This window comes from Schistosoma mansoni, assembly GCF_000237925.1.
Source record: "Schistosoma mansoni, WGS project CABG00000000 data, chromosome 3 unplaced supercontig 0044, strain Puerto Rico, whole genome shotgun sequence".
Lineage (NCBI taxonomy): Eukaryota > Metazoa > Platyhelminthes > Trematoda > Strigeidida > Schistosomatidae > Schistosoma > Schistosoma mansoni.
The window spans coordinates 1,560,563-1,586,585 of NW_017386006.1; the positions used below are offsets into that span (position 1 = coordinate 1,560,563).

General features: G+C 33.9%; 2 protein-coding genes and 1 non-coding gene across 3 annotated transcripts in view; 2 read left to right on the forward strand and 1 right to left on the reverse strand.

Annotated features, from left to right (window-relative positions):
* Positions 1 to 25,082, forward strand: part of Smp_167650 (hypothetical protein) — a gene marked incomplete at both ends in the record, with an annotated part of 80,441 nt that extends 55,359 nt beyond the window's left edge. Inside the window, 10 exons of the mRNA XM_018791455.1 lie at positions 45 to 169; positions 2,389 to 2,480; positions 3,917 to 3,984; positions 9,301 to 9,515; positions 12,827 to 13,563; positions 14,722 to 14,806; positions 16,093 to 16,247; positions 17,605 to 17,766; positions 21,865 to 22,038; positions 24,625 to 25,082. Coding sequence (XP_018645399.1) covers positions 45 to 169; positions 2,389 to 2,480; positions 3,917 to 3,984; positions 9,301 to 9,515; positions 12,827 to 13,563; positions 14,722 to 14,806; positions 16,093 to 16,247; positions 17,605 to 17,766; positions 21,865 to 22,038; positions 24,625 to 25,082 — 2,271 coding nt within the window. The remainder of the gene's footprint in view (positions 1 to 44; positions 170 to 2,388; positions 2,481 to 3,916; positions 3,985 to 9,300; positions 9,516 to 12,826; positions 13,564 to 14,721; positions 14,807 to 16,092; positions 16,248 to 17,604; positions 17,767 to 21,864; positions 22,039 to 24,624) is intronic.
* Positions 15,105 to 15,176, reverse strand: Smp_tRNA_02437_Pseudo_TTG.1.1. Its single transcript has one exon. It is a non-coding gene (tRNA).
* Positions 20,419 to 20,628, forward strand: Smp_190050 (hypothetical protein; the record flags this gene model as incomplete). Its single annotated transcript, XM_018791456.1, has 1 exon — positions 20,419 to 20,628. One exon carries the CDS (start codon positions 20,419 to 20,421, stop codon positions 20,626 to 20,628), a length of 210 nt encoding a protein of 69 aa, XP_018645400.1.
* Positions 25,083 to 26,023: the final 941 nt, after the last annotated feature.

Sequence of the window (26,023 nt, forward strand, 5' to 3'; positions counted from 1 at the left end):
TACATATTAATCCATACTTTCAATATTAATGACATTTCAACCAGGATTTAGATGCTGTTGTGCGTAGAATGTACATGTCTATTCAAAAAGAGCTTGAAGATTTACGTACAGCTAGAAATACATCAACACCTATGCCTGGTAATATGTCAATATTTACCGCCACTAGCAAGTAAGCATTAGTAAAGTTCCTTAATTTTATTTAATTCCTTTTTCTCAGTTCCGTCAAACTACTTAAATTAATTATCGCTATACTAATAAGATTTCAAAAGATTGTTTACATTGGTCTACTATAAATAACAAATGTCACATTTAACTATTATTGTATTCTGATTTAAACGATATTATGATCTCTTAGATTTGCTCAATAATATAGCACATGAAAACATTTATCCGAGTAAGAAAGTTCATATTACTATTGTTTACTATGATTACAGTGAGAGCAAAATTAATTATGTTTTCATAGATTGATAAGCAACAAAAAAAACTGACAGGCTATGGTACACTCAGATAAAGCCTTTAACATATTGTGGTTTATGCTACTTATAAGTAGTATGTAACACCAGTCAAAAGTGAAATGTCTGAGAGCAGAAGGTTGATAAGATTGAAACGAAGGGAAGAGAAAAAGGAAGAAAAGGAATCAAGATAAAAATAAGATTGCAGGAACAGTGAGGCTCGTAAGAGACAATCCGATGATCCTTAGTATCGCGATTTGGTCTGTTCACGACTGATCCTTACGGAGTCTAGCCTGTTGTGCTCGAAGTCAATCGTCTACTACGTCTTTCAGCCGGTTCAGCAACACTCTGTTGTAAACTTTTCCTGGTACTGACAACAGTGTGATGCCTATTTAATTCTCATATTTGCCTACATCTCCTTTCTTTGGCATTTTGATGAGGTGTCTTTCTTTCCAGTCCGTCGGCACTTAATCCTTTTCTCAAATCTTCTTGAATAGAAGGTGAATCATGTTTGCAGTTCCTTCAATGTCTGACTTCAGTGCTTCAGGTGGTATAATGTCAGGTCCTTCTGCTTTCGCATTCTTGATTTATCTGATGCCCACCCTGATTTCTTCGATCGTTGGTGGAGTGACATCTACAGGAATGTTTGTGTGCTGCTTCGATGTCCATTGGATTCAATTGCACTTCCACCACAATATTATTCCGTCAGTATCCCAAGTCAAAGATAGGTCTCGACATAACTTTTTCTGAGTTACATTATGATACCAAGATTTACTGTATATATCCCCTAAATGAACTATAGAATAACACCGTGATAATCTACTCAACTTAACAAAGGCAACTTCTAGCGATAATTTCAAAGAAGTTAGAAATTGATCTCATTTGATTTTATAACGCTTTCAGATAATATGATCCCCATAACAGGGAATGAAGTAATTATGAAAGAACAATTTTTTAACAATCATGACGAATCAGTCCGAGGTAAGATGGTGTCTATTACACCATTACAGGGAATTTACAACCAAATGATGGTCAGCTTTTAACCTGTTAAAAGTTAAGTCATTAATAGCAACATTTAGTTACTCATGATTATTTAACATCGTAATACTAAAGAATAGCGACTGACATTCATGAATATTCATATGAACGTCAGAGGTTCTTGATACTTAAAACTCATAAAATAAATTCATAAGTTTCCGTCCATTTCAGGCTACTATGCAACTGTTTATTCGATTTCTCAATAACATTCATAAATTTTAACTCTTTGTTCTAATTTTCTTGCCTGATTCGGAACCTATGACCTTAAAACCCAACAATAACTCCTACACAGTATGGTTATGTAACAAGTTATTCATTAATATTACATTCATTTTTTTACAGAGAGTAAAGTTGGTTTCTGTTACGTCTGGCCGATTGTAAGCCGACTTAACAGTTTCATATTTTTAAAGTCGTTAAATGTCATCAGAATGGTATACTTTCAACTAATTAACACTACCAAAACAGTTTTGTTGGAACAAGCTTTAAAAGAAGTAGGACATTAGAAATATTATGGAAGTCGCTTGCAATTGTACTATTGATACTTCTGTTTATTATGTGTTCTTTACACAAGTCTTGTCGTTGTCTGTATACGTAGTTTGATTTTCATCTCCCCTGTCTCTTGACTATTACGTCTTCTTTTGATTGGCTGATAAGCTGAGTATGCATTGAATTCGTTTACTCACTGCTTACAAAATTATTCTAATGAATGAGCTACAGATCTTCACAGTTCTAACTCGTTTTATTATGCATAACAAAAACAACATGTACCAATTAATAAGCATTATGTCTCTCATTCTCTTAAATATCCACCATAAAACCAATGCATATGATCAATAAGTGCTAATTATTTACTATTTTAACCCACTTGGTAAACTAAGTATGTTTTCATTTCATCTAGAGAAGGCGTTGAACGTTATGAGTTAATGTTTCCAAATAGTGCAAAACGAAAAGAATGGGAACGAACAATACTCGAACTGAAACGTCAGTTAAGTAAGTTTGTTTAGTGTGTCTCTTAATTCTCATTAACTTATTGTTATATCCCCTGGTGAATTATGAATGGTAACTCTAAGGACTATTTATCGACCAATGTATTATGTCTATTTCCTATTGTACAATTGTTACGTAACTAAACTATTCATATTCGCGTTTCTCTTATCATTAGCTTTATTTTGATCTTTGATTTATTATCATACGAATCTTGAGTTATAATCAGTTTATTGATTAATTTGGTTTGTATAAAAACTCATTATGTTTGTAAATAATGATTCATATTGCCAAGGCTGTTATTTGTGTTCTACACTCAACTGGCTGGGCTAGGCAGATAGGAAGGACCGAATAGCACCCAAGACTGCTCGTACGATTTTATGTATCATTGGACGTTTATATATTAAGAGGGCACGCGCAAGCAATCGATATATCAAACAGACACCCATACGTTATAACACTTATACAGAAAATGAAATATAATTACAGTTAATCAAAATCAAGTTAGTGGACATCCATTCAAGGCGTAAAAAAAGACATAACTTTTACTTACCTATTAAGGTACAGAAAATTATCCGGAGTTCAGTAGAATGATCCTTCTTTGAAAAAAATTAAAAATATTGTTTCTCCATGACATTACTTCATATGTGAAAGAACTGTTTCTCTTTTTGTTTTTGGAATGCAACTCGCTCCATATTTCAATACCATTTGCTAGAGATACATCCTTTGAACAAGACGGTAGTTTAATGAAGAGATCTTTCGATGATCTCTTTCTTAGAGCTGTTCAACTACATATATATGTAAGCATGTTTTACTACATAGATTTGTCAAACATGACAACATACTGAAATAAAAGAATAAAATTGTTATTCGCATTTAAACAGTTAGATCGGAATCTATGAAAGTATGTCTTACCAAATAGTTTGTGAACATTAGTTACACAACTGGAGTTATAAAGTATGACAAGATAAGTTTTGAAATGTATATATACTTGTGAAGAATACAGAAATAAGGGTTTATCCTTTTTCGATTGGGAGTACAGTGTAATGTGGTCTACTTATATCCATATAAGTAGTATATGACGATGGTCAGACATAGAATGTATTTTCGCAGAAGACCGATAAGGAAAGAACTTAAGTGAAGAGCAATTGGTAGGAAAATGCATGAACAATGGAATTAGAGAAGATGAACTGATATTTACAGAAGGAACTGTGAAGATTGAGACAATTGATTGTTAATTTTCAAAATAACTGTTTGTTGTATGATTATCAAAATCTAGTGAGATAGTCTGTATTTTGTGCCTAAATACATTCGATTTTCCCCAGTCGTGCTTTGTTCACTACAACAGTACCGGACTGAAGTGGATGATTTGTAAAAAATCATTTTAGAAAATTAACAAGAAAGTGTTTTAAATATGTTTAATCTCATTGTTACTTTTCAAGGTTCTGTCAAAAGAATGGCAAAATTTAACGAGGCTGTTCAGATTCCGCGTACATTACCAGGAATACAAGTGAGTCATTAGTCACATTATTTCCAGTATACATAAATATATGAAGTTTCATCTGTAGAGCACTACCAATCAAGAAAAATAAAAAATAATTATATTAATAAGTGATCACAGATTTGAAATAAATGTATTTTGTTTTAATGACTGCTCTTGACCAGAAAACCTTGAAAAATTAAGAAGCATTTGGCCTCTATTTCGTCCAAATACGAAACGTCTTAGACTTGTGTATAAAGGAGTCTGTCAGGGATTGACCACAGGATCTTTGGTTTATGAATAACGTTCACCAACTAGACCACTGACCCGGGATCTGACGACATTTATATTCCTACCTAACGAATGTTTATCTAACCATGGTCAAGCAATGATCCAGAACATAAATTTCGATAGTCTCTACTAACCCATTGTAACTAGCTTCTAGAGTTAATTCCTATAGTCCTTGTGAGAAGCCGTAAACATATTGAGCGTAACAACTTATACACAAAGGCAATATAAAATGGTCGGATTATATACCAAATTGATTGAAGTAAAAGATGTAAACCAATAAGGGTGGATTCAATGATCTGCAAGTTAAATGTCTGCGCTAAGGCGTGAAGTTTTCGAATCTGATCCCCAGCGGGGTAAATGATATGCGATACCGGAGAGTCCCCCCCATTCTAGGACGAAGCAGTTATCCAGTGCTACCTGTTTTTTTTAATAGTTGTCTAACTAAGAACATAGGCTATGAAAATTCAACAGCACAAGAAACACATTATATTAATAATTAACAATTTTTTCACATCTTGAAAATAGATATAAACCCCATGTGACTGTAATATCACACATAAGACATGAAAATCTGTCATTCCAAGTTTTTTTGGCCTCATAGTAACTGAGTAACTCAGTATAAGTATATCTATTTCTTAATCTCATCTATCATACAACGTTTAAAAGGACTGATTGAATATAGTCTAGTAATCAAATTTGTAGATGACTACATGAAAGTTGAATGTTTATTTAACTAAATTGCAAACTGAAATAGTTATCAATTAAAAACCATTGAGATGTCCAAACTGAATGACAAATGTTATGAAGTTAATTTTGAAGATGCTTTTTTTTAATTGCATTTATAGAACCCTACAAATTATTTCATCATGAATCCATATTAGTAAGAAGTATAATATTACAGAATATCTTGATAAAATCTAAGAACCATACAATAAATACATCCTTTGTAAAATCTCTATCAATTGTCTGAGACGTTGTTGTTCCTTCATTTCCATATCAATTACTCTCTGTTCTTATTTTCTTCTCTCCAATCTTTTTAACCTTCTTCAACCAGATATTACACTCCTAATTAATGATACATACTACTTATATCTGTCAGTGTCAGTAGTACACATCACAATGATAGCTATTGATTCACATATCAATGATAAAGACTGCAAAAACATTAACCTCACTCGATCATATCATTAAGCCTATACTATTCTTAAATACTATAACTAGTCAGTTGTAGATTCCATGAAATAAAAGAAAATACGGCAAGGCTATAATTTATGGACGACCTTTGAACGAACCTTGAGTGACCTTGAGAAATATTAGCCAATCAGTAAACAGTCAGCATAGAGTAAAAATTTATTATACAGAACCAAATAATTCAAGTGGATATACTTTTTTATATTGTCCAAAAACTTGTCAAGGTTAGAAAAATATTCAAAGGTTCCAAAATCGTAATGCATAAGGTAGAGGAACTCATCCATATGGCTCCATAACAGTCGGTCTCTGGAGCCATGATACGGTCATAAAAACCCTCTCAGCCTCGACCACATAGCTTCATTATTGTTTGTGTGTACTCTGGTTTTGTAAGTTTATCACTTTTGTCATGGATATGTCCCTACAATATTCATACCACTGAACAGCCGAAGCTACAGTAACACCTGCGATTATTGCAGCCAATGTTACTCGTGCTATTATTATACAGTTGGCAGCAATTATTAAAATATGCCTTAGTCTCAATCTGGATCGAGCGATAAAGGTTCCTATTCTAGCAAACGTCTTCCTTCAACATATATTTACATCTAAGGAAAAAATCAAGGTAGTCTGCACAAGGTCAACAAGTCATTTATTACTCGCAATTACAAATACAGGAACTTCTTAGTAGTTTCATTTGTTGTAGCCGCTTAATTGTTAAGTCTCCTCTAAAATTCTCTGTGGACCGATCGTACATGAGCATCAGGTACTGAAATTGGCGCCATGACCTTGAAACCCCTCAGACGCTTTTGATTTGCTCGTCCATAAATTATAGTCTCGCCAAAAATACTTCTTAGAAATTATATACATAAGTTTATTAGATCAAACAACTCTATTATAAGTTAACAGCTGCTTTCATTTAAATTATATTATAGTATACCAAATTGTTTAATCCCCTTTCTCTATTTTTTTCCTTTAAAAATGTAATCTCTATGAATTTAGATAATAAGTAAAAAAAACCAGAATATGTACAAACAAATTTACAACAGGTGTAGTTTACTCAGACAGTATATTCTGTTAAAAAGAAATATGCATATGTAAATATACATTGTGCATATTATACAGCTCTGTTAGTAGTACATTTGACTTCATCTACAATATATCAATTCTCAATGTATGTTAACTACAACAAAATTAGGTGAATCTTATCATTAGTATAATGATAATGAATGATATTCATCTGTGAAATCTTTTTTTAAGGTCCATACTAAGTATATTCAGTTGTTGTTGTTTTCTCTATCCATATGCTTCTGCTTTAGATATTATTGTTTGATGAGCGAAATTTAACGAAATGGTGTATGTATTTTTATTGAAAAGGTGTTATTGAATCTTTGTTCAGGTGAAAAGAAAATATTTTTGCCAGACTTCATATAGCCATATATCTTGGTACATATGTACCTTTCTTTTTTACTTTTGATATGTTAACGTTTGGTACTGGTGTTTCTATGGCAGAAATCTATGAAGCGCTTTTTTTAAAAAAAAAACAAAAAAAAATTCTGCTTCATAAATAAACATAGCTAGATAAAAAGCTAGAGTCTGTAACAACTACTTATTGGAATAAATTAGAAGATAGTTGGCAATTTTAATAACCAATTAACATTTCTTGAAAATAGGTAACAATCACCAAGGTTGGACTTGATAGTCTGGATCTCGCAATGCGAAATAGTGGATGTGCATTGCTGAGGATTCCCATAATAGGACGAAACGGCTGTCTAGTGCTTCAACGTTTCCCATCGTGGTCTAGCTTTAAGTGATTCATGATCTCAACTATTTAAAATTACTATAATATCCACAAAACCCCTTCTGATAATAATCAATATATGCTCACTACCTCCATGAGATATTTCCTGGAGTTCTAGTGAGAAGCAGTGACCAGTGGAGTTCAACCAGGTCTGTTGTGAGATAGTAAATCACTGAAGACATTGGTGAATGGTTGCTTAACTTAATGGATTGGTTGAAGTTAGATATTAACACCATTGGATTCCGGCCAGCTCAGTGGTCTAGAGGTTAAGTGCTCACGCACGAAACTGATAGGTCGTGGGTTCGAATCTCGTGAGGCGGTATCGTGGATGCGCACTGTTGAGGAGTCCCAAAATAGGAGGAAACGGGTGTTCAGTGTTTCCTGGTTTTTCATGGTGGTCTAGCTTCAAGTGATTCATGATCTCAAGTTTTAAATATCCCAATTAGCTTAAATACCACTTTTTCAATCATTGGGATATAACAAAAATATATTTATTATTACTGAATAATGTAATTTGCATTTCAATCCGTCAACTGAATCATAAGTTTTTACAGGTTTACTCAAATGTTGAAGTATATGAAAACTATATAAAGTGGGTGATAAATGTTATATAACTCATTAATCCTTTGAAATGTTTCACCGACGTTCTTCGTAATTTCGGTTGATGTCGAAAATTATCTCTAAGCTAATATGTACTCCTATTCGAGACTCGTCTACCGAATGTACATACATCTTTGTACTGTTGTCAGCAAAAATCCGTTAATAAATGCGAAAAATTACTACAAAATGGCTAAATCTAATCAGTCCGTTCTGGATACACATTTGTTAACCTAAACTAACCAAAATTTTGCTTTGAATATAAAAAGTGTAATTATATGAACCCTTGTTAATAATATAAATATCACACCTATTCAATAGGTCACTGATTTAAATACATGGCTTTTCTTTTGAACTATATCATAAATCCGCCAGACACAAGACCTTTAGTTATATGAATACCACTAATATCAAATATAAAAGTGATCTCGTTGAAATAGGTCGATTCGATGAGACTGTATGTAGTGTATTCAACAGAGATGCCAACTCAGTTGTTGAGAATGGAAAAGTTCATCAACTGAGGTGACTGGGACACATTTTACCTAAATGTAAACACAAAATACCTAACCATGTATGCCAGATCGGCATATGAGTTTGTTAGGCGAAAATTGAGGCTTGCCAATCTATGAACCAATCGAATATTGATTTTAAACATTTTCTTAATTCTTGACTATGCAGTCATAGTAATTAAAATTATTCTAATTAATGATTATAAACTGATTGGAATCATTCAGAATCGCCTGGAAAGCCTGGATCTTTTCAATCTTTGCCTACCACTATACATCGATTTCTAAACTATTTTACTTCTCTTGCCTGAATCCGTTTTTTTAGTTTCAAACCATGCTCTCCTTGAATAATCTTTTTACTACCATCCTCATTATTATTACTTTGTTATTTGCCTCGAAAATTTTAACTCTCTGTTGTGACATGGTGTGTAAACGTAAACAAACGCTTGTTTATAAGTGTTTTACACTGCTTCTGATTGATACGAATTGAGTCTTCTTCTAATCCACGCAAAATGTAGTTACAAATGATGTGTGAAAATGGATGCTATCATTCAGACATGTGGAAGAGATTCATAGCTAAATATCAGGAAGTCACTGATTTGTACTTCACTTTTTATGTAGATGTATTCAGCCAAATATTTCTATTTGCCAAAATAGTGTCTAAAGGAAGATATAATCTAAGTACAACTGGTAAGTTACTAGAGAAGTGTTATAGACAAAAGAAGCTCTAAGTGTTAATAAGTTAACTTCAGTGATTTTAAGAAAATGAAACAGATTTTTACCTCATATCTGTGTAAACACGTGAGATAATATTGAATGATTTATCGGACTTTCGTTTATATCACTATTATACACTAAGAAGGCGAAATATTATTATAGATTACCTATACCCTTGGTCAAAACTTAGTTTCCATCGGTTATTCGTACTAACGAAATTTCCTATTGTTATTTTGCTAACTAATTAAGCTTTCATGTGCATCTATGATTGAATCATCTCCACTTGTGGCTGAAACACCTTGTGATGTATGGATTTGTGCATCTGATGGTTATACTGGTTATGTTTGTCTACTGACAGTTCATCCAAAACCTAACATCTATTTCAATGTTCCTTTGTCCGGATGTACTTCCCGAATCACATGTATATGCGCTATTCCTGGCTATATTCATCCGGGATTAAGAAGGTTAGTCATAATCATTTTACTGAAACATTTAAATTGTTCTAATCCGATTAAATATTTCTAGAAAAGACTATTCTAGTGTATGTGAACAAAGACATTACACTTTTATACCCATTTAGGCTATTATATTTAAACAAGCTTCGATTTTCACCTCTGTAGATATTGTGTTAGTTATCCTCTTAAACTATAAACTGTTTCTCAGAAGTGATAATGTTGCTGTATATTTTCTGAATTGCTCTGTTCATAGTACTGTGAAACGACTGATGTATTTCAGAATATTGAGTTGTAATCTATTCTAGCCTACTATATAGTTGACTCATATAAACTCTAAAGTGGTATCTTTATCCTTGGATATGAAACTGAGCTGACCAACTCATATGGGTTTGTGGCCGCCTCTTACTTACTTACTCCTGTTACCCCTCGAGAATTATAGGCCGCGTAGCAGAACTTTCCAACCAACTCTGGCCTCAGCTTCCTTTTCCAGTTGTGTGATGCCTCTTTAGTTTTCACACTTGATGAGGTCTTGATATCTTGATGAAGTATCCTTCTTTCCAGTCTGTAGGTAATTGTTCCTACTCCCGGATCTTCTTGAATAGAACATAAAGCATGTTTGCAGTTACTTCAATGTCTGACTCCAGTGCTTCGGCTGGTTAATGTCAGGTCCTTCTGCCTTCTCACTCTTGATTTGTCCGATGCCCACCCTGATTTCTTCGATCGTTGTTGTATTGACATCTACAGCAATGTCTGTGTGTGCTGTTTCGATGTCTGATGGATTCAATAGAGCTGCCCTATTCAAGAGTTGTTCAAAGTGTTTTACCAATCTGTCCTTCTGTCCTTCATTCTCAATGATTGTCCTGCTATCTTCATCCTTGAACGGTCTCTCTGGTTTACTGTATTTCTTTACCAGCATCTTGGTTGTATCAAATATTTGTCTAGTGTTTCCTTCTCTTGCAGCTTTGTCCACTGTAACTGGTAGATCTTCCAAGTATTTCAGCTTGTCGGCTCTAATGCTTCTCCTCACTCTCTTGTTGGCTTCTGCATATTCTTGACTTTCTATACTTCTATTCAACTGTCATTAAATACAGTCATCCTGTGTCTCCTTTCTCGAATCCTGACTCTGGATTTTGATGGAGATCCATTCTTTATGATGTTGCTTCTTGTGACCCAACACCTAGCACGTTACAGTTAGTGCTTTTAATTCCTTTTCCAGTTGTTCCCCATAGCAGTTTCTTCATCTCTGAGTATATCTTGTATGGCTTGGAACCTGTTGTTGAGAGATATCTTGAATTGGTTGAGTTCGTCAGTATTAAACCACTATCTAATTGTCCAGTGTTTCTTTTGTTTCACTTCTATCGTGTCAGATGCCAGGTGTTGATCTCAATTTAAGTCTCCTCTCATTGTCCTTACGTCTCCTATTAAAATCCTGAATTTTCAGTGATGCGAACGTGATCCAACTGGTTCTCTGTAGTGTGATCTGGTAAGACTCATTCAGCTTTGTGTATGTGTTGCCTCTCCCTAACATTGATGATATCATTTATTAATCGCCCCGATTTAAACTTAATTCCAAGTAAGACTGAAAACCAAGAATTACAGAACAGCTGTTTTATCCTAGCATGAGAGTCCTCAAAAGTGTGTACATACTACCCTGCCAGAAATCGAACCCAAGAGCTTAGGTTTGCACACTAGACGCTGTTGAAAAATAGTTTATTTACAACTTCATTCAGCTTGGAGTGCAAATTCATTGTCAGTAGTGAGAAATACTTCACTCCCGAAATGTCTGAAGTCTATCAGTCAAAGTTCACACTAGAACTCTTGTAACATTTCAAAATATATTAATAATGGGTCAACAAACCCAACGAGTCCCATGCTAGGGATAAACCACTGTCTAGTGCTCCCTGGCTTTCAATGACGCTTTAGCTGAGATCAAATTTTAATGGATGCAGACCACGAATTAAACCATTCTCAAAAAAATTCCTCTACTAAATTACTGTTGTTGTTTGGTTACGTCAATATTCTTATATGGCATGAACATTTAATGGATGTTTACCTATGTACACGTTAATTCAGTCATCTGACAGTTTCTAGTTCATTCCGAAGTTAAAAATAAGTGAATGAAAGTAAATTATGTATTTTGTTGCCCACATTCCATTTTGTTATGACAGCAAATAAATGGAATGGAGAGAAATATAACAGAATATTAGAAAAATTCCTATCAAATAAACATTTTGATAAAACTACATCATAATAGTAATAGCACCTATTCAGAATTGTTGTTAAATAAATGTTGAATAAATTGAAAGCTAGTGGTTAACAGGACTCAGTAACTTAATGCATAAAGCTATGGCGTTTGAAGCGAACGGTGTCGGGCTCCAGTCCCGAGGTGAACACTTACTCTGGAACGCAGGAACATCCATCTGACGAGTCACACGTAGGACAAAACTCGCGTCCTAGTTTCCGCTGCTAGCCGTCATCCATCTTTATTTGATAAAAATACCTAATTATGTACAGTAAGTAATTGAAATGTATGCTTAATTCAAAACCAATTTACAGAAAGATACTCATCCCAGATATTAAATTTACCAACAATGTTGTTTTTATGACTAAACTTTTATACATGCAACCACCAAATGGATTACCCGCCAAAACAGAAGTTGATATCAGTTTTTATGTAATAAGATTGTCTTTTTAAAGAAAAATTATTATTATGATCATATATATGGACAATGGGATCAGGAAATATACATGACAACAGGTACTGTTCAGCAAAAGTCTTGAATATTGTTACCGAGAAATTACAAACACTTACTGAAATATTTATATCCACTTAACATGTTATTGGGTACCTTAATTTCGTAGCCTAATGGATAACTAGTCTGAATTAGGGGTGGTAGGTGGTGAGTGTAAGTTTCAGTCCAAAGATTCAAGTAAATCTTGTTTATGTGTCTTGAATAGGTCAAAACCCGTTGTTCTAGATTCTCTTACCAGTCGCACACTAAATATACTTAAAAACGTCTGTTCAAATATAGAAAGATTAGAAATTGTTTAAGCTGACGTACAGATTGATAGAAATATGCGAGTACTCAGTTGGAAGAATATTCATATCTCATTGTTTATGTGGTACCCTCAAATTTTCAAGTTACTATCCAATGGTTCAAATATCCGAATTCAATCAATAATAGGATCAACTGAGCATATATGAGAAATATAAAGATTAACTTTTTTTCGCTATTGAAACAATACTTACTACTTGATTATTCACATAAACGTTTAATGTGTTTCATAACATTGTTTATTACACTATATTTAAACTTCAGAACATCTCACAGTCTAATAGCTCAAAGTATGCGGTCGAGATATGGAATGGAAAAGAAACGTTCAGCCACTATGGATCAGCCACTTTTAGAAGTAGAACAACAGGTAACTGAAGAAAATAATTGTCAATCAAAACTGCATGCAGCAGTGTCAGAAAAACCATCTCTGATGAATACAAATGAGAAAGTGGTTGATTCGAAGGTTGTGGATAAAGTGGAATTAAATACAAACAGTGATGGAAGCAAAAATGCTGAAAATACATTCGATGATGATGTAAGATGTAGGAAAAGTAGTATTCCACAAGATACAAGTACTAGTTCTCATTCAACTACTCCACCTGATACACCAACCAATACAGAATCTACATTGAAACTCTCAGATGGTGATGAATCAAAAGGTGATGATGTTTCAAATCTACCTAAGAAATGTGATATTTCTCCAGAATCTGGTGAAATTAACGTGCAACAAAATAATGAGTTGATTACTCAGAAAAACTGTGAAGAATCTGATTCGCTTGAAAAAAATAAAAATGAACCACAGCGAGAGATCAGTTTAGATATTTATGCTGAATATACTGATGATCAAGACGATCCTACATCGAATGATTCAGATTCTTCTGATATTAGTGAAACAGAAGGTGATTTAACACAACATATAATTTCAGAAAATTTATCAGATAATTCACTATTCAAAGAAACTGAACACAATATACAATCTTATGAATACGATAGTAAGACAGGTAAAAGTATAGTACAAATCGATTTCCAACACACTTGTAAACTATAACGAATAAGTTATTTAAGGTTTTAGATTGTTATTTTTAATAGTTGAGTTCATTTGTCCATCAAACCTAGAACACCATGGAAAACGTAAAAACACTGAACAGCCTTTTCGTCTCAGTATAGGACTTCTTAGCAGTGCGCTTATCTCATAATATTAAGTTCTCAAGATAAGTTCATACCATGGGGACTGGCTCTTTTATAATAAAATAAACTGGAAGATTAAATTCTGAGATGATTGACTAATATTTGCAAAAGGAACAGTCAAATTTGAGATAATTGACTGACAGTTTACAAATGAAGTATTTACTGCATGGTTCTCAGATTTTACTAAGATATTCTGTAATTTTTGTATTCAAACACATTCGATTGTCTCACTTATGTTCTCGTTCACTACGACGTCATTGGTTTCAGATACATCACCGATTATGTTTTGAAAAAAAAAATGACTTTTTGTAAGTATGTAATATAGTGACTTGTAGACTCTTGACGCTTGTTGGAATACTGACTGATGAAATTTGGAAATATGTTATGTATATCAGACTATATGTATATAGCTGAAAATAATATAGCATTACATAACAAAAACCTCTATGTGATCAAACAAGAAACAAGCACTATTCAGACTGATCTATACAAGATGTAAGATATTTGGATACCTCAAATCACACTGATTCGATCATTCTTCAAATTCTTTAATATTCTGATTGCATTACAAGTCTTCATTTGCTTATTTCTTTTTGTGGATATATCTATTCAATATAACTATTCTAGTATTATGACAAATAGAACAACGAATCGGTAATTGATAAAACCCCCTTTATAAAAAGGAATTGATTACTCTCTTAATGAATATACATATATACATATGTATATATGACATTTACATAGACAAGTAAATATTTCTTAGATTCTATATCTTTTCCAAGATACTTTTGTATGTTCATGATTTATAGGTTAATGATTTTTTTTCTTTTGTTGTTATCCATAAATTAAAAGAAATAAATAAATCACAATGTGACCTTGAACAAATGGTTTCCATCATTAATTCCTATTCCTTAGTTTTTTTCTTTTTTGCACTTGTTATATGTTCCTTTCTTCTTTTTTTTTGATATAAGATGAATATACGAATTCACATGGAAAAAATCATTGTCTCACTAGTTCAACACAACCATTGATGTGGTTAGGTACAGAAGAAGGAAGGTATGTTACAATATTTAATAAATATAATACACTATATTCATAGTCTATTTATTACTTTCAATAGATGATATTATTTTAGAAATGTTACATAAGATGTACTGTGTTAGGTAAACAATTTTAAACTATAATTAACTTGGCATTTTGTATGTTTGTTTGTTTTTTTTTTTTTTATGTCAGTTCGCAATAGTTTATATTTATTATAAGCAAAGATGGATAGTGGCTAGCAGTGGAATCCAGGACGCGCGTTTCGTCCTATTTGAGACTCGTCAGCTGGATGTACCTGCATCTCACAGTTGATGTCCACTCTGGGACTCGAACCCGGTACCTTTAGCTTCAAACGCGAACGCGTTATCCACTCAGCTACTGAGTCCTGATGGCCATTTGCTTTTCGATGGGGTGAAGTTTGAATTCACTTAGTATTGTTTGTTTGAATCTTTCCATTGATGCTGACGAGTCCTTAATATGACGAAACGCGCGTCCTGGATTCCACTGCTAGCCACTAACCATCTTTGTTTATAATGCTTGTGAATCAAGGCAATATCAAGGCAATACGCACAGTATGCACATATGCTGATAAGAGACTGACCAGTTGCAGTTCTAACCATCATTGGGAAGATTTAAATAAACAATACTAAGTGAATTCAAGTTTATATTTACGTTTTATGTTTACACTTAAACGATAAAAATTCTATATAAGATCTCAGTTTCACGTTTATCAAATTTCTTTTATCTAGGAAGATGATTGAAATTCTTGAAAATTTGTTGTGATAGTAGATGATGTAATTATTATCCTTTAACCTACACAGCTATTGATAACTCTACAAATACTATTCAAGTGTATTTCAAAAATAATCAATTTAATAAACCTGTTTTGTAAATTACTGATATTTCATAGTTGAAATCATGAGTCAATTGAAGCTAGACCACCGTTGAAAACCTGGAAGCACTTGGCGGTCGTTTCGTTGTAGTATGGGACTACTCAGCGGTGCGCACCTACGATGCAGCATGAGGGATTCGAACCCAGGACTGTCAGCCTCGCATGCGAACGCCTAAGCTCTAAACCACTGAGCCGGTCGATTCTCTGAATAGGTTTTACACTCATCGACGATTTAACCGAAAGGGTTAGGTCACATGACATGAAAAATCTGTCCAGAGATTCCCACCAATGCCCTCCATCTGTTTAACAGTAATGAAACATACAAATGAGAAGGGAAAACAATTTATTTAGTATCAGAAATATTTCCTTGTAAATTAAGTGAACTTCTTTTCATATTCTCTTTTTATAGTATTTTTATGTTTTACGCAAGTGATAATTTGAAGACAAGTAGACAACGTCAGAAAATCAGTTTATCCCATGGAATTAATAACATATTGCATTTCGATGTGCATATATTTGTTGCTTGTGCAAACGGTGATCTTATTGTGTACAAACGTAACTCAGGTATGTCATATATCAGCTAGATCTTTGAATTCTTAGCTGTTTTTTGAGTTTTCATAAATCAAAACAGTTAGACTATAATTTATAGACGACCTTTTAGCGACTTTCAGAATGACCACCTACAGACCAGAGTTAAAGGAGGGTTTTAAACCAGTGTAAAGAATGAGGATTATGGTTTACCGTTGATGGTTGGGGTCAGGAATTAGATTCAGGGTCTTCATCACGAATTGATATCAGTTAAAATGCTGAAACGATGTTCAAATAAATGGATTGATGAATTTTGCGTTGAAATCCAAAACCTGTTATCGTAAATCTGATCTATTCGTCCAAAAATTATAGTCTCCCCGTCAATGTATTTACGTATGATAGATTAGTTTAATAATCTATGTGTATCAGTCTGTTTTTTCAGTGACTTCTGATTACTCGAAAGCAACTGGTAATGTAGAAGAAAATTGTTTGTACGAATGTGTACTAATTAGAAAATAATCTGCATACATTTGAATAATGCGGTTTAGTGTTGACTACTTACAAACACTTATTAAGGCAAAGCCCCTAATAAGCAAATATCGAAAAAAACAGAACAATTAGCTGTCTAGAAGAATCATATTATATGAGAGATATTTAACTTGTTAAGAAATCATTTCACAATAATTGGTGTCGGATTCGAATCCCGTATATCGTACATCAAACACTATAACATACAACTGTTTATCAGGCCCAAATTTTACTGACTGTTTTCTTAAATCTAAACCGGAATCTTTATAAGCAATCACATTCAGAATTACAACTTGAGCACATAAACTGATCAAATATTCTATTAGATTAATTATCACTAGATGTTTTAAAAAGTATTACACAAAATTGAAAATCCGTGTTTTTAAATTCAGTTAGTAATAGTCAAGATCGTTGGTCCCAGTATTGATAGGTAGTTTGGTAATCCTCAGCAGTACACACCCACGACCCCGCTCGTGGGATTTGAACCATGGACTTTCGGTCTCGCTCACGAACGCTTAACCTCTTGATCACTGAGTCGACATCCATCCCATACTACAACAAAACGACCGTCCAGTTCTTGCAGGTTTTCAATGGTGGTCTAACATCAATCAATTCATGATCTCAATCAAAAACTTTACAATCTGCACCACCTAATACGGATACTTTGGCTATGTTGTATACTTCATATAACATAAATGCTTAAATGAATAGAGTCACAATACTAGCAAATATTGATCTTCTTTCAGATTATATTAAAGACCATAAGTTATTTTACAGATTATGTTCTTTAGATCAATTATTTTGAGTATTAAAAAAATAGTAATAATTCTACTTTATATTTTCCGCTCTTCAAACTATCAATCAGATGGTTTATGGGATGTTAATAAACCGATACATGTGAAATTACAGCCTAATTCTAATGAACCAGTTATTGTAAAACGTATGTTAGTTGTTGCCGGTAAAATATGGTGTGCAGCGCATCGTTCAATATTTATATTAAATCCAACAACACTTACTCCAGAAGTTAGTTAATTTGTTTTATTTGGGAGTGTTTTGTTTTTTCCAATATTTAGTATTTGTTTAAATTACTAATAAAGTAATAATTTGAATAGGATATGTCAGTTACTTACTTACTTACACCTGTTACTCCCAATAGAGCATAGGCCGCCGTCCAGCATTGTCCAACCCACTCTGTCATGGGCCTTCCTTTCTAGTTATATCCAGTTTTTCTCCATTCTGTCAGTACAGTTGATTTATTATTCAGTAAATTTTTGGCAGATATGTAGACGGTGTTAAAATTTCTGTTCATCAAATTGAGCTAATTATCTCCACCATCTCAATATTCATATTGTGAACATATTCAAATTTATTATATAAATCAGTCTACACAATACAAACCAGTTATCACTGCAATAAAAACTGAAATACATGATCAAACTTAGTTGAATAACTACATTGTTTTGCGACTTCAGTATAAGAAGTCTGATTATCACGAATATACACATAAAATGATATGAATATGGTACTGTAATAAATGTTTATTGTTCAACTGTTAACTATAACCAGTAGATACATACTGTGTATCTTAAAGTATATTTTGAGAGAGAAATACGCTTATAATTTTAAAGTTATTGTCAGTATTCATTACTTACTTACGCCTGTTAGCCCTCATGGAGGAGCATAGGCCAACCACCAGCATTCTCCATTTAACGCTATCATGGGCAATCCTTTCCAGTTCTTCCCAATTGCTATTTATTTTTTTTATATCTGGTTCCAATCCCAGATATAGTGTGTTCTTTGGTCTTTCTCTTTTCTTATTCCTTTCAGGTTCCCAAGTTAGCACTTCCTTCGTGATGTAGTTTGATGATTTCCTCAGTGTAAATCCTATCCACTTTCATCGTCTTTTCTTAATTTCCTCTTCAGCTGGAAGTTGGTTTGCCCTCTCCACAGAAGGCTGTTGAACTCATTGAGTTGTAAACATAATCAAATGATAAAGGGTGTCTTACATTATTTTGTTACGGTGCATCAATAAATAAAAATGAATCACTTATAATTTTTGTTCTAATTGTCAAAGCCCGATAATCTTCTCAAAGTATTTGTTCCAGCCTAGTCTGAAACCCTTCAGTAGTAAAACGTAAAGACTTTAATCAATGTCAATAAGTCAGTCAGTCAGTCACAACGTAGAACTTCGTACGTACGTACATCAGTTCGAGTTGCCATACCACATTCGCACAGAGATTCAGTTGTCGATTCAAATCCCATAGTGGTAGAAGTAGTAAGAGTATAAGCATTATGTGAAAGATTAGGGTTTGAAGATGTTATTGAAGGAGTATAATCCAATGAAATAAATTTGGAAAGAGAAAAAAGACATGAAGAATTCAGAATATTAGAATTTATGAGAACACAAAAAGAGCGGATGCACCTTCGCCATTGCAAACGATTTTGAGCCATGTCATTCAATGTCTCCAACCATCGATTGCTATCATCTCACGAATCCCAACCAGGTAGTCTACAGTTACCAGCATGGCTCAGTCCAATTGTCAGTGACTTCGTTGATTTGTGCCACGTTTTGGTCTGACCGCCCCTAGCTTTCTTCCAACCTACTCCTACACCATAAAGCATTGCACATCGGGGCAGTCAGTGGTTGGGCATACGTAACACATGTCCCAGCCATCTCAACTGATGAAGTTTCACTACCTCATCAATCGATTTGCCATCCCTACCTAGCACCCGTTTCCTAACAACTGCATTACTTACTCGGTCGCCCCAGGATATACGAGCAATGCCTCGAAGACACCTATGATCGAATACTGGTAGCCTACGAATATCCTCTACTCTTATCGGCCATGTTTCACTGCCATAAAGAAGAACGGAATGAACTGCCACACACTAAACCCGTCCTTCGGTTGCTAGACGAATATCTCGCCTACGCCATAAATGACGCAAGTTGGCGAAAGCTAGTCGAGCCTTCTGTATCCGTTCTGAGATTTCGTCACACACCAGACCACAAGGGCTGATGAGACTCCCAAGATAAGTGAAGCGGTTGACACACTCAACTACTTCATTTCCTATCACTAGTTCAGGTGTCGATGCAACCCAATCCTGAAGTAACATTTTGCACTTCGAGGGAGAGAATCGCATCCCGAACATCCCTGCATTGTTGCTTATAGTAGTCAGAAGACTCTGCATTTTGTCAGTGTCTTCACCAAATAAAACTATGTCGTCGGCGTATTCTAAGTCAACAAGCGAGCCTCCCGGTAAAAGCTCAACTCCTTGAGATTTAGATGATGAAAGTGTTATCTCTAAAAGCCTGTCAACGACAAAGTTAAATAAGAATGGAGAGAGTGGACAGTCCTGACGAACACCACTTGAGGTAATCAATTCTTTCAATAATAAAGAAATATCTCAGTGATTATGTAATGACACTTGAACAAGTTGCATACATGGGTATGCTATCACTTGATGTACATTTATTACTGTACGTTTATTTAAGTAGACATGAAGAATCATTATTTATTCGCTAACTTTTTCTCTTATTTTTATTTTGTAGTCAAGTTATTACTGATTTATTTTTCTTGCGAGCTTTTATTTGATTAAATTTTCATTTTTACCAACAAAAATACATTAGCTTTCATTCCCACTGAATGGTAATTATGCAGATCCACGTGGAATACAACTAATGGCTTATGGAAAACAAACTGTATGGTTAGCTACAGAAAATAGTTCACGTATCAGTTTATATCATGCTACAACAGGTGAATTTCTAATGGAGATTGATTTAAAGCCTATTGTACTTCAAAGGTTACAAGGTGAGATTTTTACTATTAATGCCTTGATTGTTTCTATTTTTTTGAAGCGTGTCAAAGAAAGATCACATAAAAGGAATTAACTAACAAAAGGAAAAAAAGCATGCTATGTTATTTTCTCAAATGTCATATCGATATGTGTGTATATATATGATAGTGTACTTTTTTGATGTTTTCATTACCTTTTGCTATCTATCATTAAGTGAAAATCAAATGTTTTGGGTTCTCTTATTGGCTAGGAAATATGAAACGATGTATAGATTGAAAAAATTCACTTGAAGTTACTGAGAATTAATTTGACTGATGTCATTATGATCAAAATAGATCATTGCTTTTTCTTTGTAACTTACTCTATACTAAATAAATATGCAAAGATGGATAATGGCTAGCAGTGAAATCCGGGACACGCGTTTCGTCCTATTTGGGACTCGTCAACTGGATGTACCTGCATACTACAGTTGATGTTCACTCTGGGACTCGAACCGAGTACCTTTCGCTTCAAACGCCATCTCGTTAGACCAGTTCTAAACATTAATGGGAAGATTCAAACAATCAATACTAAGTGAATTCAAACTTCACCTCATTGCAAAAGAAAGTGGCTATCAGGACTCAGTAGCTGAGTGGATAATGCGATGGCGTTTGAAGTGAAGGGTACTGGGTTCGAGTCCCAGAGTGAACATCAACTGTGGTATGCAGGTACATCCAGGTGACGAGTCCCAAATAAGACGAAACGCGCGTCCTGGATTCCACTATCCATCTTTGCTTATAATGTTTGTGAATTAAGACTATATCGAGGCGATACGCACAGTATGCACATATGCCAATAAGAGACTGATCGATTTCAGTCCTAAACATCAGTTAGAAGATTCAAACAAACAATACCAAGTGAATAAATATGCTATTTTAGAAAAAGATTTCTACGTTAAGTCTTATTTAAGTCAGACCACTAAAACTTTATTAACAGATTCACTACTCGACATGATAACTGTTTCATGAATTGTTCATAGATCATCACTAAGCAATTCAAACTGGATATTTCCTTATATACTTAAGCTATCATTTAACTACTTACAAAATGTTGGGTAAACAAATAATAAACAGTTTGAGTAAATGTTTGAATTAACTCGTTGTTAAAATTAGATCACCTTTAGTTGACGTATGTGTATTCTGTGCTGATTGTATCCATTTGATTATTTTACTTTACTTATGGAGAGTAGGTATCCAACAGTTCATTTCAACTTATTAACTCCTGGTTCAAAATTTATGTTCCCACTCTAAACCTCGTAAATACGAATTGCTTAAATCTGTTTTTTTATTAGATTGTGATGAAATTATCATGAGACATAAAGAAGCTTGTCTAAGAATAACTTGTTTAACAGTATGCAAAGATTTATTGTGGGCTGGAACGAGTGCAGGAGTTATTGTCACTGTAGCAATACCGAAACTCGGTACAGGACCTACATACGAGAACATTAAACAACCTCAGTTAGAGAGTAAGTTGGAAGATTACTTTTTAGTTGAAATGTGTATTTTTGAGTGTTTATGTTGAAATAAATATATTGTATGGACAGATACAGTGTTTTTTTCTGATCAGAATTTATGAACTATTCTAAGCTACGGACTGACCGAGAAGTAGATATTTCTTATAAATACTGACAGTTTACAGAGTAACAAAAAACCTGCTTCCTGATATTAATATGTATTTTGTCTGAGCAGTTCATAACTTCCGATACAACACAAAACGCACCAATCAAATCACACTTGACAGAGAAGCTTTGGAGGATATAAAAACCTGTGCATATCTGGGCAGCATCATTGATGAAAACGGTGGATCTGATGCAGATGTGAGGGCGAGGATTGGCAAAGCAAGAGCTGTATATTTACAACTGAAGGACATCTGGAACTTAAAACAATTGTCAACCAACACCAAAGTCAGAATTCTCAATACAAATGTCAAGATAGTTCTATTGTATGAGGCGGAAACTCGGAGAACTACGAAAGCCATCATCCAGAAGATACAAGTGTTTATCAACAGTTGTCTACACAAAATATTTCGGATTCGTTGACCAGACACTATCAGTAATAATCTACTGTGGGAGAGAACAAACCAGATTCCATCCAGCGGAGAAAGAAATCAGGAAGAAGCACTGAAAACGGATAGGACACACTTTGAGGAAATCACCCAACTGCATCACAAGACAAGCCCTCACTTGGAGTCCTGAAGGCCAAATGAGAAGAGGAAGATCAAAGAGCACATTACTCTGAGAAATGGAGACAGACATGAGAAGAATGAACAAAAACTGGATAGAACTAGAAAGGAAGACCCAGGACAGAGTGGGTTGGAGAATGTTGATCGGTGGCCTATGCTCCATTGGAAGTAACGCATAAGTAAGTAAGTAAGTTCATAACTGCCCATCTTAGAGATGAATGTGAAGAAGATCTAATTGAAAAGTAATACTTGCAAACTATCTAAAAGCTTAGTAAATCAGAATTACTTAAAGACAGTTTTTTTCAACTCTCTAGTAAACGTACTTAACGTATAAATTCATGTAAGCTGAAATAAGAGAGAACCCCCCAAATGGCAGCTAGTAATGACACTAGTTAGTTTTGGCTTTATTGAACTTACAATTTGTGTACCACTGTGTAGCTGTAAATAATTCCCCAAAATCAATAGCTTTTCAAGTGTTCGACATTGGATGCTGACCACATTAGTTTTAGTGGACTTGTTTAGCTGAAGGCTTTCGGTAATGCATCCGCACCAGATCACGTTACAGCACAGCGTGGGAAATATCTCCTACGATCATTAACCAGATTAGATCAATCGCTTCTCAATACATTCATAACGCATCAAATATATCTTCCAACCCCTTCGCTTCTGACTTCTGATTTTAACTGGGTGGGGCACGATTCGATTATAGAAGGTGTTACTGGTTAATAGTTGTCAAACTACAATACTGGTGGTATCTTCAACTGGATTCAAACTCTGACTTATTTGTATATTGATCTACACGATACATGAAATTTATGGGTTATGCGTTGTATGTATGCATTCCTGAAACGGTTTTCCATTGTAATTTGATTTCAACTAGTTCTTTGGTCAATATTAAATACTTTATTTAAGATAACTTGATTAAACAGTGTTCTTTAGACTGATTATGGTGTGAAATATAGATAACTTATTTTAATGTATGAAGCCCAGAAAGAGAGAAGTAATAAACGTCAACAATCTCCAAAATATTTTTTATCGTTGTAATATTAAACAAAAAACTTTCCCTTGAAAAAACGAATGTGAAGACTTCACTTTACTAATAATGTTGGAAATTAATTATGGCTCATATTGGAATTTCTATATGAAGTTGATACACAAAACTGTATTTGATTTACTAGTATGATGTTTTAGCAGTGTACATTCACAAACCCGTATATCACTCAATTTAGCACACTCAGTTCATGCACATTCATAGGTAGCTTTCAAGTACTTACTTATTTACGCTTGCTACTCCTCATGGAGGAGCATAGGTCGCTCACCAGCAATCTCCATCCAACCCTGTCCTTGGCAATTCTTTCCAGTTCTTTCCAGTTGTTATTCATACTTTTCATATCTGCTTCTATTTCCCAGTGTAATGTGTTCTTTGGCCTTCCTCTTTTCCCTTCCGGATCCCAAGTCAGGGCTTGCCTAGCTTTCAAATGCTTGATAAAAATCCAGCATTTTGAATTTTCAACCTTAGTCAGTTTAAGATGTAATTTGTGTTTAGCAAGGATTACATTATAACTGTAACGCTAGTCCTGTGTGGTTCATGTAGACTATACATTAAGTTATTTACACTATCATGTAATCTTAACAATTGTGAAACGAACAATCATCTGCTTTTTATAAGGGTGTTTTATTACAAATACTTTAGTATGAAGGAAATACACGTCATAGAATGACTTCACTTGTCTAGTGTTCCTTGGTTTTCAATGATAATCCAGCTGAGGTTAGTCGGTAACAAATATTATCTACAAGCTATTAAAATTGCATTAAATTGAACCACATTCTAAGTTTTTAACATTTTTACGTTTTATGTTACGTTTCTCAGCTTTATCGTACGGACATATTGGACAAGTTCGCTTCCTTGTAACCTTGGATAACATAGCAGATGATGAAAATCCAATAAAATCTAAAACTGAAAAAACAAATACATCCAGTCAAGCAATATACATATCGAATTCAGCAATAACCCCATTTTCTGATAAAGTGACATCATCGGATGGTAACGAAGCAAACACATCATCTCATTTAGTTAGTTCTAGTCGAACAAGTGATCTTAGTCAATCTGGTCAATTATCTAGACATCATTTTAGTGGTAGTCGTAGATCATCAATAAATCCATGTACTACTATCAATACAAAAATGAAAGTGATTAGCGGTGGTGAAGGACGTGAAGAATTCAGCAAAAAAGATTTGACAACATTGGGTATATATGATAATAATCTTTGTTGTACTATTGGTGATGATGACAGTGACAATTATGTTCTTATTTGGGATGTGAAATAATTATTCATATATTATATAACACATAGAAAACAAAAAAAGTACATTTTTAAAAAGATAATTCCTATTCCATAACTGTACGGTAAGTCTTTTCTAGAAACTCATATTCGAAAGACACTTCTTTCAGATAAAAACAAATAGAACTACTGTAAATTATCATCCATAGTAGACATTTATAAATTCTATTCATTGTTTTACAGAATTTATATATGTATACAAAACTCATGTATACTAACCGAATATCCCATTGTTTTTCTAATTAAAACTTTGATCGTACGTTTTCCTTCTCTTCATCCCAGTATAAATAGACATCATGACATCTAAACTAGCTATTAAGTAAGCTGTTACGTAATATATAGCTTAATACAACAGATATCAGTAGTAAGTGAAATAGATAGAAAAAAAGGTAAAATAATAATCGAATAATTTATCACACTAACCCACTTTTTTCTCAGTCTTTAAAAAACTACTTACATTCACCATGCATTCACATATGGTTCTTTGTTTTCTTACATCAGTGTAGTGCATGTTTGTCTTTCTAAGATATAAAATTTTCATATGTGTACATGATAAAATATCATAACTCTATGATGACAACGAATCACCAGGCAAATAGCTGAATTCAAACTCACATAAAACAAAATAGGTTGATCAGTAGATAAAGTATATTTGTGGTTTACTTATATCCATATAAGTAGTATGTGGTGATGGTTAGACATAGGATGCATTTTTGGCAGAAGATCGATAAGGAAAGAACAGGAATGAAGCGTAATCGGTACGAAAAGGTATGAACAATGAGATCAGACAAGACGGACTGATATCTGCAGGAGGAACAGTGAAAATTGAGACAATTGATTGTTATTTTGCAAATTAACTGTTGGCTGTATGGTTATCAGAAATTAGTGAGATAGTCCGTAATTGTCTCCAGTCGTGTTTTGTTCACT